Source organism: Hemicordylus capensis, chromosome 15 (assembly GCF_027244095.1).
Source record: "Hemicordylus capensis ecotype Gifberg chromosome 15, rHemCap1.1.pri, whole genome shotgun sequence".
Lineage (NCBI taxonomy): Eukaryota > Metazoa > Chordata > Lepidosauria > Squamata > Cordylidae > Hemicordylus > Hemicordylus capensis.
Genome location: NC_069671.1, coordinates 16658963 through 16682179, shown reverse-complemented (window position 1 = coordinate 16682179; position 23217 = coordinate 16658963). Strand labels below are relative to the sequence as shown.

The following is a 23217-nucleotide window of genomic DNA, read 5'->3' as shown; positions in this document are numbered from 1 at the left end:
CAAAAACCTTCTCTCTTCCTCTCAGAGTGAGGAGCTGATAATTTGTGAAGAGCTTCATTTCCCCTGGCCCCAAACTCTTTTCAAAAGACATTTCTGGGACTGTTCCTTCTCCAAGGCAATTACAACCAATGAGAAGAAGCAGAGGGAGGGGAGTTGGAGATACCTGCCTCAGAAGGACTGTTTCACCCTCCCACCCCACCCCAAGAGGCATCTGACCAGTGATGGAGATGGTCTAATTTTGTTTAAGTTTGTTAAAGTGGAATTTGTATCTATGTGCTGTCTTTTCCAAATGTCTTACGCTACTTTGGAGCAAAAGGTCTTTGGGATATATGCTAAATTGAGGAATCTGCCAGAAAGTGGCTGAATGTGAAGATAGAGTCTTTGATAACGTTGGAATCTTGAGTGCCAAGATGACAAATGCTTGGCTGACGATCTTCTCTGGATCCTTGTGAGCCTTGGAGCTGGTATGAATTGGTGTGAAAAGTTAAATGTGGCCCCGCCTATGAAATGCCTGCTCTTCCGCTTTTAGCCTGTAGGGGGAGAGCTTGAGCCATCTTTCACATTTAAATAATTAAATAATCATTTAATTATTCAAATGGTTTAAATATTTAAGGCCATTTAAATGAATATTCATTGTAACTGAAAGTTTTGCACCTGTGGTGGGAAGTGAAGCCGGAAGTTGTTCAGTACAAATGTGGTACCTCTTTCTGGTCCTGATGCTCACACATGCGTAGAGATCACACTTGTTCCATTTTGGTTTTTGTAAAACTTGAGTGTGTGTGTGTGTGTGTGTGTGTGTGTGTGGAGGTCAGGCAGTGGGCACAGTTAAGGAGTGAGTCCCCATCTTCTGTGCACTGACTGATCATACAGGTGTTGTCTGTACAGGGCTAAAGTTTAAGTGCAAAAATATGACCCTCATATATGCTGTGGTCAGATGTTGTTCCCTCTTCAGCTCTCTGACTGCATCTACCTACTCCTCTGAGTTTGCCACAGGTGCGCCTTTATCCATCCTTAACCGTGGACACCAGGAACATTTTCTCCTTCCTTTTAAAATATGGCCTTCCATGCAAATTGGCTCTATGTTCATTAGCCTGGCTAAGAGGTTGTGCACTGTTCCTGCCAGAGCTGATGGGAGAGGCCAAATTTGCATGCAGAGGGGGCGTTTCTCCCTTCTGGGGGATTTAAGGAAGAAGAGTGAATGCCCCATGCAGTTGTTCCTTTGTCAGAAAGCCAGATTGCTCTAGAGAGCTCACCATGGCAGTCTGGGCTCTGTTCTTCCTGGCACTTCTCAGTTATTGCTCAGGTATGAGAAACCCTACAAACAAGGCAGAGAGGCACCTTTTCAAGTCGTATTTTCTTTAGCGGCAGGAAGAGCAAATATCTCTGCTTGATCCAGCATAATAATGCCCCTCTGGTATCTGTTGTTGTCTCCATATATTCCTGCTCAGTCCAGCATAATTACCCTCTGATATTTGATCATAATCTCCCTCTGATATCCCTTTGAGACAGAAAACTATTTTCTCATTCCCTTTGCGAGGTCAATTCCTAGGTGAACTTTTTATTGAGCATTTTATTTACGTGTTTATGGTATTCAGAGCGAACCTTGCATAAGCCACTGGGCAACCAGCAATATTTCTCTTGGGTACTAATCATGGTGTGATGATGAGAATCCAGAAAAATGAATGGAAATTATTCCTTGCACTCTTTATTAGCATTACTTTTTCTTTCTAAAAGGTGTCCGTTCTCAGGCAAGTGTGACTCAGCCTGCCTCTGCGTCTGCATCCCTGGGCCAGACAGCGAAACTCTCCTGCACCAGAAGCAGCAGTGGTGATTGGGGTAGCTACTTCGGTTGGTATCAACAGAGACCTGGACAGGCCCCTCGCTTTGTGCACTGTAGTAGCTGCAACAGAGGAGAAGGGATTCCAGACCGCTTCACTGCTACTTACTCTGGGACCACCACCTCTTTAACCATCACCAACATCCAGGCTGAAGACGAGGGTGATTATTATTGTGGTATCTGGGAGTGGACCGGTAGTAGCAAGTGCCACAGTGATACAGTTTAATGGGGAACTGTGACAAAAACCTTCACTCTTCTTCCTCCAAGTAGGGAAGTGAGAATTCTTAAAGAGCTTCAAATCTCTTTGAAACATTCAGTTGAAATGGACAGAAGAGCTGCCTGGATTCTTTTCTGAGCCCCTCCTCTGGGCTGCTGACACCAAGAATCTGGTGGAAAAAAAGACATTTGCAAGAACTTCACACACATGGATACTTTTGAATGTGCACCTTGTAAGGCCCTGATATTTGTGATGAACTCATTTCACTCAGTATTTAATATAAGCCAAAATGCATGCTGCTTTGAATAAAAAGTAAAAAAGAAAAATCCATTTTTTCAGGGTGTGAAATGTTAAGGAACATAGTACATCCTAAGTAACACCTACTTCTCCATTAGCCTGCAGAGAAGAGGTTAGGCCATCTCCAAAACACAAGAGAATCTCCCATGCTTCTTCTTGGTCCTGTGGAGTTACTTGACTCCCCAGTGGTATAGCCTGGCTGTTGGGGTCTGGCCCTCTTTTAAGAAAGCTTCATCAGGAGTTTTCCCAGACAGCAGACTTTACTGCAGATTAACTGTACTGCAAGTTCAAAGTTGCCCCCAAAACCCAATGCACAAAGTCGCATTTTTTAAACCCCAGAAATAAATTGCGCTACACTTTAAAACACTATTAAAAACCCAAATTGTGAGTGAAGCCCTCCCTGATAGCTCACAGGGACTTCAGAATAAATTTGACTGATATGTGAACAGACTGCCTCCATTCCAGAGGAGATGTGAATAAAAAGCCAGGTGTGGAAAAAGTCCAAGGATAACTTTCTGCTCCCCAACCACCAAGCTAGAAATTGATCCCTTTGAGAAAAAGAATGGCTATATTTCCTCCCTCTTGCTAGTGAGCTGGCTTCCTTATATACAGGTCTGTCTGAGAGACCCTGACAAGCTACTCCACATCCTTCAGGTGTGCATCTGCAGAGGCCTCCATCCTGTGAATACTTGGTAGGTCTCTTTCAGGTCTTAAAGGGCCATGCTCTTCCCCTAGCTGGCTCCTCTTTCTTCTTTCCCAGGGGCTGCTGGCCCAAAGGTGGAAAGGGAAGCAAGAAACTGTTCAGTACAAATCTGTACATTTTCCTCACCTTTCCTGTCTCCTCATGTGCAGAGATCACAGCTGCTAAGTCCTAACCATGCTGGACTGAAGAGAGCCTAGTTCTGTCTCTGTGTTCCCCTCCATATCATAAAGCCTCTCTGCTACTTTCCCTGTTTCCTCCATCTTTGGAAGATGGAGGAAACATTTCCTCTCCTTCCTCATGTACAAAGTTGATTGCCAGAGTCTCCAATCCAGCTTCTCCACTTCTTTCTAGAGAGTATTCTCTGTTAACTGCAGATCTGTCGATGGATCGGAAACAAAAACAAAGCAATGCAAAAAAACACATCCACATTAAAAAAACAACAAACAAACCTTTTGGCAACAGGCCTTTTATCCTTTCAATGCATACAGCTGGAATGTTTGCAATAAAATTCCCTTTTTAAAGAAGGATACAGATGATATCCCTTTTTAAAGAAGGATACAGAGACTAAGGACAGGCTATCGGTATGGACGTAGACTCTGTGTAGACATCAGGAGCAATGTTCTGGGGAGGACAGCTGCTCTTGTGATAGCAAGCATGGATTGCCCCCTTTGTTAAGCAGGGTACCCCATGATCTGCTTTTTAATGGGAGATTACATATGTGTTCAAACCAGAGCTGATGGGAGGGGACAAATTTGCATGCAGAGGGAGCATTTCTCCCTTCTGGGGGATTTAAGAAAGGAGAGGAAATGCCCCATGCAGTTATTCCTTTGTTAGAAAGCCAGACTCACCTAGAGAGCTCACCATGGCGGCCAGGGCTCTGTTCTTCCTGGCACTTTTCAGTTATTGCTCAGGTATGAGAAACCCTGCAAGCTGGCCAGAGAGGCACCTTCTCAAGTGGTGATTCTGTTTTCTTTAGCGGGAGAGAGCAACTGTCCCTGCTTGATCCAGCATAATAATGCCCCTCCGGTGTTTGTCTCCCTTGGTATTTTTTGTTAAAGATTTTGAGCCCCTTTGGGACAGAGAACTATTTTCTCATTCCTTTTGCTACATAAAGCCCTAAGTGGTTGCTTAATGGTGCATTTTATTTGTGTGTTTTGGGGGGGTGTTTAGAACAAGCTTCACACAGGCCACTGGGGCAGCAGCAATGTTTCTATTGGGCACTTATGTTGTGAAGATGTTGGGCATCCAGAAAAAAAATGAATGAAAATATGTTCCTTGTGCTCTTTGTTGTTATTATCTTTTCTTTTAAAAAGGTGTCCATTCCCAGAGTGTGACACAGCCTGCCTCTGCCTCTGGGTCCCTGGGCCAAACGGTGAAACTCTCCTGCACCAGAAGCAGTGGGGGTAGCTGGGGTAGCTACTTCTACTGGTATCAACAGAGACCTGGACAGGCCCCTCGCTTTGTGCACTGTAACGGCTGCAGCAACAGGGGAGAAGGGATCCCGGATCGGTTCACTGCCTCTGCCTCTGGGACCACTGCCCAGTTAACCATCACTAACGTCCAGCCTGAAGACGAGGCAGATTATTACTGTGCTAATGATGAGGGTACTGGTGGTTGGAAGTTCCACAGTGATACAGCCTAATGAGGAACTGAGACAAAAACCTTCACTCTTCTTTTCTGAAGAAGGTGTTGAGAATCTGTAGAGAGTCTCATCTGACCTGACCTGACCTCAAACTCTCTTTTGAAAAGGCAGAGTTGAAATAGACAGACAGCATAGTAGCATTTCTGTGACTCTTCCCCCTCCAGGACTATTAAGACCGACTGCCCTGTGAGTGAGAAAAGACCTATGAGGAATCTGCCAGAAAATTTCTCATGTGAAGATCAGCTTGTTCATAATGTTGGGATTTTAATTCCCACGTTGCGTACGTGCTAGAACTTTGTATAAGATCATCACTGCTTCTTTGTGAGACTCAGAGATCTCATATGGAAATGCCTGCCTTCTGACATTACAAATATGAGTAGTTTTGACCACTTACTAAATATCATCATTGCTGACAATAAATATGGATTTTCAAAGGGTTTTCATATTTCTCTACCCAGTTCATTGAAGAAACGCAGAATAAGGCAACCGAACTTAAGCAGTTTGTATGATTCTAGACACAGATCCTGCAGTGTTTATGCAGAAGTTGCAAATCTCTCTGAAAACTTGAATTTGAAGCATCTTCTTTGTACATTGCTGATATACTGGCCCTGAATCCATCAGTTCCTGTTGACTGTAGGGGAGGCAGGTGGCAGCTAAAAAATCAGGTTTCCAGAAGTTTGATTTTTTTTAAAAAATTGTGAAATTGACCAAAAAGATAACCCAACACAGCAAAATATTTGCCAACGCATCACACGCAGGCATACTTCTGAACATGCACCATATACAGCTATAACATTTCTGATGGATGTGTTTCACCTAATATTTATTGTCAGCAATATTTTTTTTTAAAAAATAGAAAGTACATAAAAGGAGAAGCCCCATTTCTAGCAGAGTGTGAAAAGCTGAACACGGCATAACCAATGCAATGCCCACTCTTCTGCTTTCTGCCTGTAGGGGGAGAGGTTGGTCCATCTTTTGCTCATATGATAGAAGTAATCAATGACCAAAATAATTGAAAGACCTGCACCTTTGATGGGAAGGGAAGCAGGAAGTGGTTTAGTACTATTTCTGGTCCTGATGCTCACTCGTGCACAGAGGTCAAACCTGATCAGCTCCAAGCGATTAGCATGAACGGAGCCTAGTTCTGTCTCCATATCCTGCTCCATATCATAAAACCTCCGTGCTACTATATACTCCCTCCTCCCTGGTTGCTTCATTCTCTGATAAGCTGGAGAAAGGAGCCTCCCTGGTCCTGTCTGATGTGTGCGGAGGTCACTGTAATGGCCTTCATACATGCACGGGGCCCAAACTGGATCCCTGCTGACCCAAGATGATATGGGGGGAGTGCTGTCAGGGCCTAGGGGAGGCACCGCCGGCCCCAAGGAGCCACAACCCCATGGCGGCAGGTGAGGAAACCTCCTGCCCACCCTTAAAAAACCCTGTAGGGTACCCCTGGTGATTGTAAATGGAATTACCTTAATGGATTCCCCTTTACAAGCACTAGAACTGGGGTTGGCTCGGTTCGAGCCCGGTTCTAGGCACGAACCGATCCGCTGGCTGGTATGTCAGAACTAGTATGTGGACTGGATATTCCCGTTTGTGTTCGGTTTGAACTCAAACCGAACCACCCAGAGCGATTCCGTGCAGACACCTATTAATTGGAATACTGCTGTGACCATAAGCATACAAGGCACACTCATATTTCTTCATGTTGGGCAAAGGTTTGTCCAGATCCAGTCAAATGATGGATGTTTACCAGCAATCATGTTTACTGAGGTAATATGTAGTTCCCTCCCCTGTTGGCCTTTAAAGCATCCTCCTCCATGCAAATTCGTTCTGTTGGCCTGCACCTGCCTAGAATGTGATGTCTTCGCAGAGGAGATGTGGCTTTTCTCTTAGAACCAATGAGAGTGGGCAAATTTGCATGTTGGGGACATCTTCCCCCATGATGGTGAATTTAAGGAAGGAGGGGCGGATGTCCCACACCATTGTCTGTTTGCTTTGGAGAGCTCACCATGGCCTGGGCTCTGCTTTTCCTTGCACTTCTCACTTACTGCACAGGTAAAACATACCTTGTTGTCTGCACAAAGAGACGTCTGCTAAAGGGGTGGCCCTTTTCTATGTAGCCCGAAAGAGCAACTGTCCCTGTTCAGCCCAGTTGAGCATCCCACCCAGTGACTGCCACTGGTATCTCCCTGTGTTTAGTTTTAGACCTTTATCCCCTTGCAATCAGCAGATTATTTCCTCATTCCTTTTACTAGCTAAACCATCCCTTTTGACTGAACCTGCAGAATTGATAAATGATAATATTACTAATACTGAGGATTAACCTTACATTGGCCTCTGGATCATCTTCAGCAAATCGATTTGCTCCGTGTGGTTATCAAAGGAAGATAATGCTTTTGTGAGTGCTGAAAGTACAGGAAAATGATGGCAAGTCATGCTTTTTGCTCTCTTTCTCTTTTTTCATTTTTTTTCCTTTTGTAAAGGTGCCAGTTCCCAGGCAACTTTAACGCAGCCGGCCTCCGAGTCTGTGTCCCTGGGCCAGACAATTAAACTCTCCTGCACTAGAAGCAGCAGTGGCAACTGGTACAGCTACTACAACTGGTTTCAACAGAAACCCGGACAGGCTCCTCGCTTCCTGTGGCATAGCACCAGCACCAGGGGAGAAGGGGTCCCGGATCGGTTCACTGGCTCTTACTCTGGAAACATGGCCTATATGACCATCACCAACGTCCAGCCTGAAGACGAGGCAGATTATTACTGTGGCGAGTGGGAGAAGACCGGTGGTGACAAGTTCCACAGTGGTACAATCTGATGGGGAACTGAGACAAAAACCTTCTCGCTTCTTCCTCGGTGTGTAGAAGAATTTTTGAAGCATGTCCTTTGATCAGAAACTCTGTGAAACGTAGACTTGAAATGGGCAGGACGGCTCCATATTCTCATTACTACAACACACACACCCCACTGACTTCCCTGCTAAGCGCCAACTGTCCTGAGAGGGAGAAGAAGCAGAGAGAGGGAGTTGGTGGTGCCAACTGCTCAGCTGGACAGTTCGCCCTCCTCCAGAGCCATCGGACATCCTGTCCTGGCTCAGAGAGAGCGGGTCTGATTGAGTCTTTTTTTGTTACCATGGACGGTCTTATGTATTTATCCAAAGAGAAGCAATGACAGCTGAAATGTTAAAATGCCCCTTTTCAAAGATGGGTTTTCAAAAATTAAGAAATTGGATCCTGAGGGAGGGAGCATGGTGGAGCTCCTCTGGAAGGGTGTTCCAAAGCCCAGGGGCCACAACTGAAAAGGCCCTGTCTCTAGTCGCCGCCAATTGGATCACTGTTAGTGGCTAGACCATGAGCAGGGCTTGGGATATGGGTGGATGCAGTCCAACAAGTATCCCAGCCCAAAGCATGTAGGGATTTAATGATCAAGACCATCACCTTAATTCTAGCTTGGAAGCAAACCAGAAAACAGTGAGGCTGACTCAGGATGGGTGCGACACTTGTGAAGTGACTCGCACACACAATCATCTTTGTGGCAGCATTCTGGACCAGCATTCTGGACCAGCTGAAGCTTCAGAACAGTCTTCAAGGGTAGCCCCATGTAAAATGCATTGCAGTAGTTCAGCCTCAATGATATCAAAGTGGCTGAGACCAGGTCCAACATCTCCGAGGAGGGTTGCAGCTGTAGCTGCTGGTAGAAGGCACCCCTACCCACCATTGCCACCTGTGCCTCCAGGCACAGTATCAGGTCCAGATGCACCCACAAGCTACAGTTTCCTTCAGGCGGAGTGTGACCCCCATCCAAGACCAGATTTATGTCCCCTCTCAGACAAACAGTTTTATCAACCCACAGCACTTCCACCTTATCTAGGTTACGTTTGCCCTCATCCAGCCCAACAAAGCCTCCAAAACCTTGGTTCTGAACATCCACTGCCTCCCTGATATCTGATGATTTAAATGACAGGTTGAGCTGGGATGCCATCAGCATATTGATGGCACTGCAGTCCGTTCCGATGGATGACTTCTCCCAGTGCTTTAATGTAGAAGTGAAACAGCAAGGAGACAGAATTGATCCCTGTGGAACTCTGTAGGCCAGAGGCCAAGGGATGCAACAGGCCTCCCCTAGCACTAACGTCCGAGCATGAATTTCCAGGTGGGACTGGAGCTACTGGATAACTGTGGCCCCAAGCCAGAAAGGTGGCCCAGAAGGATACCATGGTCAACGGTGTGGAAGGCCACTGAGAGGTCCAGGAGAATCAACCGAGCCACACTCCCTCTGTCTATCTCCTAGTGCAGTTCATCCACCAGGGCGGCCAAGGTAGTATCCATCCCACATCAGGGCCAGAAGCCAGGCTAGACTGGGATGGACCTAAGCTTCATCCAGAACCCACTGGAGCTAAGATGCCACCACTCACTCCAGCAGCTTGGCCCCAGAAAGAGAGAAGCTGAAAGTTGTTTAAACCAGCTAAGTCCAGTGAAAGGTTTTTGGTTGTTTTTTTTTTAAAAGAGGGACATAATTAGCACCTCCTTCAGCTGAAGGTGGAGCCCCCCACCGGCCCCTTATTTCAGAGAAGATTTCACCACCCACAGACCCTGCCCCTCCCTGGCCGCTTTCAGCAACCAAGAGGGGCAGGGGTCCAGTATACAGGTGGTAGGTCTCCGATTTCCAAGCAGCGGGTCAACACGTAGCCATGTCAACTACTGCATGATTTCCATGCAGCCGTGTCGACACATAGGCGATAAGTTTCGCTTCGTTTTAAAGAATTCTCCTCCATGCAAATTTATTCTCTGGTCTTTACCCTGGCTAGAATGGGATGCCTTCTCACAGGAGGGGTGCCTTTGCTACCAGGGCCAATAGAAGTGCACAAATTTGCATGTGGGGGCATTTCCCCTCTTCTGGAGGACTTAAGAAAGATGGAGGGGATAACCCACACAGTTATCCATTTGCTTCAAGAAGCCAGACTTCTTTAGTGAGCTCACTATGGCCTGGACTCTGTTTTTCCTTGCATTTCTCAGTTACGGCACAGGTAAACACATATCTTGCCTTCTGAGGAACGAGCCACCTTTTGGAGTGGGGACTCTTTGATATTTAGCAAGAGTGTCCCTGATCAGCCCAGAATAGCATCCCTCCTAGTGGCTGATGCTGGCATCTCTCCGAGTATTTCCTTGTTAAACTGTTATCCTCTTTGGGTCAGCAAACTATTTTCTCATGCCTTTTACTGTGTAAACCATGAGGTGACAGAACTTTAACCAAACAGTGATATATTTGTGAATATAAAGAATAAAGCGGATTAATTTTGCATAGGCCCCAATACATTAGAATACATCTAATGTATTGGTTGCAAATATTATAACCAAGAAAGCCAAGATGGGGTATTTGACATCTCTTGTGGTCTTTGAAAGGACAGAGAAATGATCAACATTTGTGCTTTATGCCTTTTTAAAATTTGGGGGTTTGTTTGTTTGTTTGTTTGTTCAGGTGTCCGTTCTCAGAGTGTGACTCAGCCTGCCTCTGCATCTGGATCTCTGGGCCAGACCGTGAAACTCTCCTGCGCCAGAAGCAGTGGAGGGAGCTGGAACAGCAACTATTACTGGTATCAACAGAGACCTGGACAAGCCCCTCGCTTTGTGCACTGTGGTAGTGGCTGCAGCCGGGGAGAAGGGATCCCAGACCGGTTCACTGCCTCTAACTCTGGGCTCAATTTCTATTTAACCATCACCAACCTCCAGGCTGAAGATGATGCAGATTATTACTGTGGCGAATGGGAGAGCACCGGTGGCAGCAAGTTCCACAGTGATACAGTCTAATGGGGAACTGAGACAAAAACCTTGTTCCCCAGACGTGTAGAATTCTTGAAAAGCTTCATTTGATCAGGTCTTAGTGCTCTTTGAAACATAGGCTTGAAATGAACAGCAAGGTCACATATTCCCATTTCTGGCAGTGATTTTCTTCATTGCAAAAAGCAGGGAGAGGAGAGCTGGTGATACTGTGATTCAGCTGGACCATCCACCTTGCCGGAGGGCCCTCCAAGGGTACATTTAAGAATATTCACCAAGACACTTAATAAGATGGATAGAATCCTATCATTATAATCTTTCAGAATCCTGAAAAATTCTCCTCAAGTACAGTTAATGCATTGGAGAATATTCCTTTCCCAGTCTAAGGACAGTATGGTTGTGTGTCTGCCAGATGCACAAGCACAAAAACTGCACAAATGATACTGCACAAAAGTAAACCCTGCATTTCCAATCAGCTTTCTTTGGGGTGACATTATTTGAACAATATCATATGAATTGATACTTTAGAACATAAGAACATAGAACATGCCCTGCTATGGAAACTACACTTAAAGAAAAGTCCTTTCCCCCCCCCCAGTGTGTGAAATGTCCAATGGCCTATGTGAAGCCTGCTCTTCTGCTTTTAGCTTGCAGGGGGAGAGGTTGGTCTACTTTTACCGCACGTGAGAGATATCGGCAATCATAATAATTGAAAGTCCTGCACCTGCGGTGGGAAGGGAGGCTGGAAATTGCTCTGTACAGAAGTGTGTACCTATTTCTGGCCCGCCTCCTCAGTCATGCATTGAGCTCAAACCTGGTCGGCTGGTAGAGCTCAAACCTGAATAGCTCTGTCTATCACCAAACCGGCCCAATCCAAGCCCAGCACAGCATCCGCCCAGTGGCTGTTGCTGGTGTCTACTTTATGTTTCATTTTAGATTGTGAGCCCTTTGGGGACAGGGGGCCATCTTTTTTATTTATACATTATTTATTTTTCTGTGTAAACTGCTTTGAGAATTTTGTTGAGGAGCAGCATATAAATATTTGTAGTAAGTAAGTAAGTTCTTATTTATACGCCCTGCTCCCTGATTGCCTCCTTCTCTGAGAAGTTGACAGAAGGAGTGTTTGCATCCTGTCCTTTCCTCCTTGACGTACACTTGGTTCCCTCAGACAGCCTCCAGATCCTCCAATCTCTTTTAAAAAACTTTTTATTCTGACTGTAGAGTTGTCAGCGAACCAGAACAAAAGATTTGAAATTTTTGTTTTAGGCAAGTCGCCTTCCCCCCACCCACCCCTTTTTAGAAAAGCTGGAATGCTTGCTGTAAGCTTCTTCTTCATCATCATCTTCTTCTTCCTCCTCCTCCTCCTCCTCCACCTCCTCCTCCTCTCCTCCTTCCTCTCCTTCTCCTTCTCCTCCCTCTTCCTCTTCTTCTAATAGCTGAGCTCACTGGCACAGAGGCTGAAGAATCCCTATTTCTATGGAGGTGGGCTCTGTGCAGAGGTCTGGAGCAATATGCTGGCAGTCAGGCAGTGGCCACATCCTGCAACGAATGAGATCCCATCCTCCATCCCCATATTGATTCGAGCAAAACAGTCACAGAGAGCAGGCTTACAAGGAAAAGCTGCAACACGGATGGTTTTGTGACTAACATGGTAGAGGTTCGTAAACTTAGACAAGGTTAGTGGAGAGAAGTTCTTCTCCTTCTTCTGCTCTAAAATATCTCCTTTCATGCAAATCTGTTACATGTTCATTAGCGTGGATGGAACATGCTGTCTTCTCAGAGCTAATGGGAGTGGTCAAATTTGCATGTGGGGGCCATATCCCCCTACTGGGGGGCTTAAGAAAGGAGGGTGAATGTCCCACACAGTGATTAATCTCCTTCAGGAACCAAAACTCCTTCGAAGGGCTCACCATGGCCATCTGGGCTCTGCTTTTCCTGGCTCTTCTCAGTTACTGCTCAGGTAAGATCATCCCTGCTAGCTGGGCAGAGAGGCATCTTGTTAAGTGGGGAACCTCTTTTATTTATCAGGGGGAGAGCAGCTGTCCCCAGAGATCCCCCCAATGACTCTTGTTATCTCCCTTGATTCTATGATTCTTTGGTCAGAAAACTAGTCTCTCTCTTTTCCTTTGCAATGTTAAATCATTAATTGCACTTGTTATTTAATAGCAGAATGATGATGGTGGTGATGATGAAGCAGGTGATGATGATGGTGATGAGAACTAACCTTTTGGGCATTCTATTGTGCCTCTATTTCTATTGTGCATTCTTCATTTTGTACTGTTTGCGAGCATGCGTAAATGAATTAAAGTTTCTCATTGTGCCCTTATTATTATTATTTCCTTTTAAAAGGTGCCAGTTCCCAGGCAACTATAACTCAGCCTGCCTCCGCGTCTGGGTCCATACGCGAAACTGTGACACTCTCCTGCACCAGAAGCAGTGGGAGCTGGGACAGCTATTATCCCTGGTACCAACAGAGACCTGGGCAGGGCCCTCGCTTCGTGCACCGGCCAGGCGGCAGCCGGGGAGAAGGGATTCCGGATCGGTTCACGGCCTCTGGCTCTGGGGACAACTACCTTTTGACCATCACTAACGTCCAGCCAGAAGATGAGGGCGATTATTACTGTGCCGAATGGGAGAGAACCGGTGGTGGCAAGTAGCACAGTGATACAGTCTAATGGGGAGCTGAGACAAAAACCTTCTCAGAGCAAGGAGCTGAGAATTCATGAAGGGCTTGCTTTCACCTGGCCCCAATCAAATACTTTTTAAAAAGACAGGGTTGGAATCGATAAAGAGGCTGCAGTTGCACATTTCTGGCACTGTTCCCCATCCGTCCGGGGCTCTTCACTCCACGGGTGCATTCTTACATCTACACTCATACAGTGAGCATACACAAGCACATAGCTGTACACAGGTACTGTCACTCACTGGTTATGATGAGCAGCAGCAGTGGCCAGGGCAACCACCGGGGCTGCCTATTCAGCCCAGTGACCCCTGCTCACTTGGCAAAGAGGCACCTTTTAACGTGGTGATTCTCTTTATTGAGCAGGGGGAGAGTAACTGGCCCTCTCCACCCCCAGCACAGCAGCCCTCCAGTGACTGTTGCTGGTGTCTATCTTATGTTTCTTTTTAGATTGAGAGCCCTTTGGGGACAGGGATCCATCTTATTTATTTATTATTTCTCTGTGCCATTTTTGGAAGGGCAGTATAGAAATTGAATGAATGAATGAATATCTAGTCCAGCATCCTGTTTCAGACAGTGGCCCACCAGATGCCATTGGAAGCCTACAGGCAGGAGTTGAGGGCATGCCCTCTCTCTTGCTGTGACTCCCCTGCAACTGGTATTCAGAGGCATCCTGCTTCCCTCATCTCTGATAAACTCTACAGATTGATTTCTGAACTTCTCTATCTACTATCCTAAAAAGAGCCATCACAGCAACAATTCTTCACTGCAGCCGCTTCATCAAGCCCACAACGCTTCTCCCCAGAGCTAAAAATACTCCAGGACCAGTTGCTCAATTTTTATCACTAAAAGTTTTTATCACTAAGAGCTAAGCTCCCTCCATTTCCTGGCAGCCCCAGATCCATAGCAGGGGATCCCAAAATAAATGCTGGATGCTGACATTCATTCATTCCCCCCATCACCTCCCCTGAATACATTAAAAAAAAAACAAGAAAACAACAGCTAACTGAGTTTAATATGATTCCATTTTGCGAAACTTTCTGGGAATTTCCCCCTTTACTTCTACCTGTGGCCTCAAGAGGGAGATGTTGATCCATTTCCCAGACATCTGCTAGAATTAAATTGTCACCCAGAGCACCTGAACAGCCATTGCATTAATGGAACCAAGAAATGGTTCAGTGCAAATGTCTGTTCTTTTAACTTAACGGAGCGTCTCTGTTTCTCGGTTCCTCCTTCTATATATTTGTTCTCTGGGCTATGGCTTCACTGGAACACCTCTGAGGAGGGATGTCAGTTCTAGAAAAGCAAATGGGCATTCATAAATTTGCATGTTGGTGGACATCTTCCCCCCCTTATGGTGGATTTAAGGAAGGGGGGGGGATGTCTCTCACCATTGTCTGTTTGCTTTGCTCATCATGGCCCGGGCTCTGCTTTTCCTTGCACTTCTCACTTACTGCACAGGTAAAACATACCTTGTTTTACCAGACAAAGCGGGTCTGATTGTGTCTTTTTTGCTTGCTATGGATGGTTTTATGTATTTCTCCAAAGAGGAGCAATGACAGCTGAAATGTTTAAATGCCTCTTTTCAAAGATGGGTTTTCAACCATTTCTTAAAGATCCTGAGGGAGGGAGTATGGCAGAGCCTTTCTGGAAGGGAGTTCCAAAGCCAAGGGGCCACAACCAAAAAGGCCCTGTCTCTAGTCCCCACCAATAGGAGCTCTGTTAGTCTTTAGGCCATGAGCAGGGCCTAGGATGCAGATTGGAGGTCCCTGGAATATTCATATGGGTGGATTCAGACTGACAGGAACCCCTGCCCAAAATATCTAGAGATTTAATGGTTAAGACCATCACCTTGAATCTAGCTCGGAAGCAAACCAGCAAAGAGTGAGTCTGTCTCAGGATGGGTACAACACTTGTCAAGTGACTTATGTACACTATCATCTATGTGGCTGCATTCTAGACCAGCTGAAGCTTCAGAACAGTCTTCAAGGGTAGCCCCATGTAAAGTGCATAGCAGTAGTAGTCCAGTCTATAGGATATCAAAATGACTGAGGTGGGTCCGACTTCTCCAAGGAGGGTCACAGTCCTTTTAGCAGCCTTAGCTGTTGATAGAAGCCACCCCTGCCCACCATTGACACCTGTGCTTCCAGGTGCAGCATTTTTAAAGGAGGGACATAATGAGCACCTCCTTCAACTGAGGATGGCACCACCCCATATTTCAGGGAAGAGTTCACCACCCACTGCCCCTGCCCCTCCCTGGCTGCCTTCAGCAACCAAGAGGGGCAGGGGTCCAGTATACAGGTGGTTGGTCTCCGATTTCCATGTCGACACATAGGCAATTCGTTTCTCTTCATTTTAAAGAAGCCTCCTTCATGCAAATTTGTTCTCTGTTTATTAGCCTGGCTAGAATGGGGTGTCTTCTCAGAGGAGGGATGTCTTTTCTACCTGGGCCAATGGAAGTGCACAAATTTGCATGTGGGGGCATTTCCCCCCTTCTGGAGGACTTAAAAGATGGAGGGGATAACCCACACAGTTATCCATTTGCTTCAGGAAGCCAGACTCCTTTAGTGAGCTCACCATGGCCTGGACTCTGTTTTTCCTTGCACTTTTCAGTTACGGCACAGGTAAATATATATCTTGCCATCTGAGGAAAGAGCCACCTTTTGGAGTGGGGACTCTTTGGTATTTAGCAAGAAAGAGCAAGTCTCCCTGTTCGACCCAGAATAGCATCCCTCCCACCGGCTGAGGTTGGCATCTCTCTGAGTATTTCTTTGTTAGACTCTGACCCCCTTGCGGTCAGCAGACTATTTTCTCATTGCTTTTACTGCGTAAAACCATGAGGTGACAGAACAGTGATATATTTGTAAATATAAAGACTAAAGCAGATAAATTTTGCATAGGCCCCAATACATTAGAATACATCTAATGTATTGGTTGCAAATATTATATCTTTAAAAAGCAATGATGTGGCATTTGACATCTTTTGTGGTATTTGAAAGGACAGAGAAATGATTTAAATGTGTGCGTTATGCTTCTTTACATTTTGTTTTCTGTCAAGGTGCCAGTTTGCAGTCCACTATAACTCAGCCTCCCTCCGCATCTGGGGCCCTGGGCCAAACCGTGAAACTCTCCTGCACCAGAAGCAGTGGGAGCTGGGAAAGCTATTATCCCTGGTACCAACAGAGACCAGGGCAGGCCCCTCATTTTGTGCACTGTGGTAGTGGTTGCAGCAGCCGGGGAGAAGGGATCCCGGATCGATTCACTGCCTCTGGCTCTGGGAACAATTACCTTTTAACCATCACTAACGTCCAGGCTGAAGATGAGGCTGATTATTACTGTGGCGAATTTGAGGGCACTGGTGGCTGGAAGTTCCACAGTGATACAGTCTAATGGGTAACTGAGACAAAAATCTTCTTCCCCAGACACATAGAACTGAGAATTCTTGAAGAGCTTCATTTGATCAGGTCACAAAAATCTTTGAAACTTAGGCCAAATTAAGACAGAACAGGAAACCAGAGGTCATTTCACCTCTGGTTATTATACCTGAATGTCCAAATGTGGGCAACCTGAGTTTAGGACAAAAAGAGACCAGCGGTTTCCTTCCCTGAACTCCAACCTTCAGTTCAGACTGGAGTTTTGTCACCATAAACAACATTTCTGTGGCACCACCCAATCAGCAGTCAGCACATTTGCATGGGCTCTCACTTGGAGAGGATGAAAACAAGCTGGCAGGCCCATCTGCCTCAAGGAGCTGAGCTGGACTGGCGTTTGCACTGGCAGCAACATGGCCATGGCTTTCTTGCTCTTTGTGTTCTTCACTCATTGCACTGGTAAACCAAAGTTTCTTGCTCCCGGTCTGACATTCGCTGCTACTTGCAAACCACCCACAGAACTCAGTGGCGAAAGACCCACTGAGTACCATGAAGCGAGATGACCATCACTGGTGTGTTTTCTCTTTCCTCAGGTTCCTTTGCCCTCACGCTTGCTCAGCCAACTTCCCTGTCAAAGTCTCTTAGAGAGACTGTTCAGCTCTCCTGCACTCGTACTGATGAAGGGACCCTTGGGGGAGTTGCCTGGTATCAGCAAAGCAACGGAGAGAGGCCAAGATACCTTCTGATGTACAACACAGAGACAAGCAAGGACCACGGTTCTGGGGTTCCCACTCGTTTCTCCGGCTCTAAGGATTCCTCCAATAAAATTGGCTACTTAACCATCACCAATGTCCAGGCAGAGGACGAGGCTGACTATTACTGTCTTGGCTGGACCAGTACTGAGCACACTGTGAGACAGCTAGATGGGGAACTCAAACAAAAACCAGCCTGCTGCTTTGGATGTGGGCCCACCTGCTTCACACACGGCTGAAATATGCCTTCGCAGTCAGCCTGCTGCTGCTGCAATGTCCGTAACAGTTCTGCCGGAGAATGTTTCGCATACATGGGTTCTATTTCTGGGACTTCCGGATTCACTCAAGCACAGAGACCTTTCTCTGCCCTGGAGATTTGCAGAAAGACTTTGCTGCCATAGTCATGCATGGCTTGCCTCTTTGCTTGCCTTCTGCAAATCTCCAGGGCAGAGAAAGGTTTGCTGACTACAGAGGAACTGGTTCATACTTTATGCATTGTCTACCGTAGAGAGCTAGTCTTGCAGTAAGGACCATGAATGATCCCCGTTGCTAAGTAGGGTTTGCCTTGCTTTGCATTTGGATGGGTGTCTACACGTGTGGGTGCTGTCTGCTGTAAGGTATATTTGTTGTTGTTTATGTGTAGGTGGGGCTACACATTAGCCCCATGTGACCAATTAACAGGCAGCATATTTGCATAATAGGTTTTGGTCACTCCTCCGCTCTGGATATTTAAAGACACAGGTCAATGAGAGCACCAAATAATCCTTTGCCTTCGGAAGTCAAACCTGCTTGGTTTTTCCACCATGGTCTGGCTTCAGCTTCTACTCACACTCCTCATTCATCATGGCTCAGGTGCTGAAAGATGCTGTTATCTCTGCATTCCGGCTTCATGATTCTGCCACTCACTTTCTGCATATCCTTGTATGTTTTCATTTCTGGTACAGTAAAGGGATTGTTTATTGGAATTTCTCTTTGCTTCTCCCTTCAGGTTCCCTCACTCAATTCACCTTGACTCAGCCTGCTTCTCTCTCGGTATCCCTGGGAGGCACAATCCGGCTCTCCTGCAGCATTGACAGTGGTCACACATTTGGAAGTGTTGTCTGGTTTCAGCAAAGAAATGGAGAAAGCCCCAGATACCTACTGAGGTACAAGACAGACTCTGACAAACATCAAGGTTCTGGGGTCCCCAGCCGTTTCTCTGGCTCCAAAGATGCCTCCAATAAAATTGGCTACTTGACGATCAACAGTGTTCAGGCAGAAGATGAGGCAGACTATTATTGCCATGCTTGGACAACTGGGGTAGCGTATACACTGTGCAGCAGCCAGGTGAGAAACTCAACCGAAAACTGTTTCTCGCACATGAGTGTGCAGTAGGTCTGAGCTGCATTCAACTCTTATTCACCCTCCTTCCCCTTTTGATGAGACTTTACAGTCTATGACTTTTAGCAGGCTTTGGGCTAGACCTCTCCATGGACAAGGGGGGGTGAAGGTATCGCCTGCTTCGTGGTGTCCCCTGCACATTTGAAGTTGGGGGTGGTGAGGCCACGTGTAGGTTTGGATGCCCTGCAGAATGGATGCAGAGGAACTTGATGCCCCTTTAAGGCTTCCACTCTCCAGGCAAGGAGGGGGAGCTCAGGAGGAGGTGCCAAAGCTCAGAGGTCTTTGAGGGCTCAGTCTGCCCCTGGATACTGTTGACACACTTTGACCAAAGGAGCTGTCCATGGTGCTTATCCTTGCTGCTCTCATGGGCCCTTGACTACAGGACAGGACAAGAAAGATGATGTCCTCTACTCCAGGGATTCTCAACGTTGGGTCCCCAAATGTTATTGGACTTGAACTCCCATAATTCCCAGCTACAGTGGGCTTTGTCTGGGGATTTTGGGAGTTGAAGTCCAATAACAGTTTTAGGGACCCAACATTGAGAATCCCTGCTGTACTCCATTTGGGAGTTCATTCCCCACTCTGTGGTGTTGTTCATGCAAGATGAAGATGCCTGTGGTAACAGCGGAAACACTCTCCTGCCCTGCCTTCTCCACCTTTGACCTCCTGGGAGGCATGCCTGTATAGCCATCCTTTTATTTATTTATTTATTTAAAAGATTTCTATACCGCCCAAAACTTGCGTCTCTGGGCAGTTTACAATTCCCACTCTCCCACTTGAAAATAAGTCTCTATCCCACTTGAAAATAAAATCTAGGGCATGCTAGCAACTAGGCAACCATGAGGCATGATCAATAGGTCACTCGGTTTGGCACAAGCAATGTGATGGAGTGTCAGCACTCAGTGCAAGTGAAATGCAATTCGGTGTGGCTTTGAAGATGGCCCTACCTAGCCAAATTATACTGCTAAACATGCTACTCTTAGGCGAGAGAGCTGCTGACTCCAGGATAGTTTGGATGTCTAGATGAACTCATGATGAAGGCGTCATGGTGATTATCCTGTTGTAAGATATCATTGCACCAGCTCTGGTTATCCAGGGATTGCTTAGCATGAATTCTTTGGGTTCTTCTCTGGATCTGTGCAGCAGAGTGGATCTGTGTATCACCTCTTACTTTGGGCATTAGAGGGCACCATCTCCCTCTTGCTGGGCTTCACCTGTCTATTGACACAGAGTCACTTTTCACCTTCTATAGACACAACTGCTCAACTGTGCATATGTAATGGACTGTGAAGTCTTAACACTTGCATCTTTTCCAGTGAGTTATGCAAAGAAGCAAGACAGGGGCATGAGAAAGCAGAGTGCCACTGGAAGATCCAATCCGGCCAATGGTTTCTGAGGTTCACAAAGTGCATGCTTGATGCGGGCCTCATCATTCCAGAAGGGATGGAGGAGCAGAGCTATATCCCACAGATCTCACTTGCTGCATTCATGTTTCTGGTGCAACATCTCCTTCCACCCAGTCCCTAGTTGCGAGAGCTACTTCTGAATTCTGCTCTTCTTTGCCTTGATCTTCTTATCAAACTCCCTGCTTCTTTAGGAACATAGGAAGCTGCTTTATGCTGAATCAGACCATTGGTCCGTCTAGTTCAGTATTGTCTACACAGACTGGCAGCAGCTTCTCCAAGGTTGCAGGCAGGACTCTCTCTCAGCCCTATCTTGGAGCTGTTGCCAGGGAGGGAACTTGGGACCTTGATGCTGTTCCCAGAGTGGCTCCATCCCCTGAGGGGAATATCTTACTGTGCTCACACTTCTAGTCTCCCATTCAAATGTAAACTAGGGTAGGTCCTGCTTAGCAAAGGGGACCATTCATGCTTGCTACTAGTTCTCCTCCCAAAAGAGGAGGAATAAGTGACTTGCTGATTTTCTATCCCACCAGTCAATTTTTCCTTTGGGTCTGGCTACTTGGCTACTGTGTACATGGGGAAGGGGTTTCTGCCTGCCCTTCCCTCAATACTCAACCCCAGCTCCTAGGATTAGGGCATGCCGTTCAAATTAGGGCCTGCCATTTTAAATATATATTTAAGAAGGTGCAATAGTAACCAGGCCATTATTTGGAAGACTGAACAGCTCATTTGGTTGTGCCATACCCATTGGATAGTGTGTGTGTGCACTCACTCTTCACTGCTCCTCGATTGCAGCTGTATCGCTGTAGCTAGCCAACCCATTGGCTTCCTTCTGTGAGGTCATGTGCACACAGACCAATCAGGAGAAAGATGCTTAGCATAAGGGGCCGTGCTTGCCGGCTTCATTTGGGAGGCTGGTATAAAGGGAATGCAGACAGTGCCGGGTAATTTAACACAGTCTTTGTCCCCCAGAAATCTAAGATCTCTTCACCATGCTTTGGACATCCTTCATCGTCCTGCTAGGGACTTGGTGCGCAGGTGAGGAGACTAGGAAATGATCGTTGGAGCCAGTTGCTTGAACTGACAGCCACAGCAGAAGCTAATAGTGTTCTTTTCCCCTTAGGTTCCCGTTCCCAGCCTGTGTTGACCCAGGTATCTTCCATGTCCGCCCACCTTGGGCGGACAGTGAAACTCTCCTGTTCTATGAATGGGGCACAGGTGCAAAACTATGAGCAGTCCTGGTACCAACAAAAACCTGGCAGTCCTCCAAAGTACCTTGTCTATTACTATAGCAGCCCAAGCACAGGCTCTGGGGACCTCAGTCAGTTCTCCTCATCCAAGGAGAGCTCCCAAAATACTTGGTATTTAACCATCAGCAACGTCCAAGCAAAAGACGAGGCCGACTATTACTGTGCTCTCTGGTATCACCCTGGCAGCGTGTCGCACAGTGATGCATTCATATGAGGAACTGAGACAAAAACACAGAAGGCAGAGCAAAGATACTTGCTCTCATGCCCTGTTTATATTTGCACTGGCCTCAGAACTGTAGGGTTGACTACTAGGGTCAACTCATGGTCCAGTTTCAGTGATCCCAGGGATGTATGCATTGGTGCAAGCTCACACAGTCCCTGTTGTCCTTGTAATAATAATAACTAGCTGGGCCGGGTGCAGACCATCTGAGCCTCTAGTTTCCCCTGCCCACCCTCCACCGCCATTTTGTTTTTCCCCGCCACCATTTTGTTTCCTGCCTTGCCCGCCTTTCCGCCGTCACCGATGCTTTCCTCTCCCCCTGTCAGCAGCTCACTCATGAACTCTAGTGAGAGCTGCCACACATGGGATTAGTGACAGGTACGCCTTAGAGAAATATATAGATAGGTAATTGCAACAATGATAATGATGAAGACTTTGGGCATCCATCCACCAGCTCCTCTTTCAGATTGTCCTGGTTTCCAGTGGTTTCAGGGATCTGACCCAGTTCTTCTGGCCTAGTTCTCAGCCAGCAACAGCTGAGAGATACAAAGAAAGGTGGAGATCTCTCAGGCCTATACTACTTCAGAATGCAGAGAGTAAGCAAAGTTACAAAGTTAATTCCTCCTCAAATATTGATGCATCCACCATCTTGAATTGGGGGGGATGACATCATCAGAAACGACGCCATTGAGGTGTCCCTATGTGTCCTGACAACTTTACCAAATTTGGTCCAAATCAGTCCAGACATTGTGAAGTTGATAAGAACACACACACAGAGACACACCTTGAAGATCTCATGAGCTTACTTAGGGGGAAGTATGCTAAAAATAAATTGAACATGCGCTGTATTTTCCACACTATTTGCTCACGTGGTACATCGTCAAAGAATTTATCTCACAACTTTGGAACCATAACGTAAGGCTGCTTGCAAAAGACTTATGATGACTTGGGCTGCTGTTCTTAGCCTTTTCATCCTGGGCTGCAGAGGTAAGAGCGTGGTGGAAAGTCCACAATGCACTTGTTCTCATGACCATACTGGGGTGGGCTAGAGGGAAGGCATGCTCACATCCTATCCCTTCCAGATGTCCCAAGCCCCTGGTTTGGTTTATTTACTCAACCCCCACATAATCAGGCTGTCGCACACTCTGGGAGGGAAGAAAACCCTGAGCTGGGTCGTCCAGCATCCCCGAACACAGCAGAGAGATAGCCCTCAGTGCTGCAGCAGCACCCTTTCCCTGGCCCTGCAAGCCATAGGACTCTATGGTAAATATGGCCGCTGGCTGCCCAGTTATGTGTGCATTTATTTTCTACCCAATCCTTTCTCCAGGTTCCCACTCTCAGCATCTCTTGTCCCAGCCACCATCAGCATCTGTGTCAGCAGGGAACACTGTGAGACTTCCCTGCGGCATGGCCAAAGGAGCCAGTATCAGCAGCTACACCGTGTACTGGTACCAGCAGAAGCCTGGGAACTCCCCCCGGTACCTTCTGTGGTATAATTCGGATGCCAACGTTCACCAAGCCTCTGGGGTCCCCTCTCGTTTCTCTGGTTCCAAAGACGCTGCCAGTAACACCTGCTACTTAACCATCACCAGGACTCTGGCAGACGATGAGGCTGATTATTACTGCGCCGTCGAATACAACGGGCAGCAGAACTTTCACAGTGACATAATTCAATGAGGAAATGAGAC

The 23217-nt window shown here is 46.7% G+C and overlaps 2 protein-coding genes across 5 annotated transcripts in view; both read left to right on the top strand.

Annotated features, from left to right (window-relative positions):
* The window catches only part of LOC128337920 (immunoglobulin lambda-1 light chain-like), a 109606-nt gene that overhangs the window by 27918 nt on the left and 58471 nt on the right, over nt 1–23217 (top strand). The window lies entirely within an intron of this gene.
* Nucleotides 1–23217, top strand: part of LOC128337918 (immunoglobulin lambda-1 light chain-like) — a 98124-nt gene that overhangs the window by 40253 nt on the left and 34654 nt on the right. Inside the window, exons 1-2 of one of the 4 annotated variants that reach the window (XM_053279604.1) lie at nt 3896–3965; nt 4368–4678. The exons of 1 other annotated variant lie outside the window; for it this stretch is intronic. In XM_053279604.1, the coding sequence (XP_053135579.1) occupies nt 3917–3965; nt 4368–4678 (360 nt within the window). In that variant the 5' untranslated portion in view covers nt 3896–3916. Of the gene's footprint in view, nt 1–3895; nt 3966–4367; nt 4679–6697; nt 6758–7185; nt 7495–12352; nt 12434–12822; nt 13130–23217 lie in introns of those variants that run through there. 2 more of the 4 variants (XM_053279606.1, XM_053279605.1) reach the window with 2 other exon arrangements.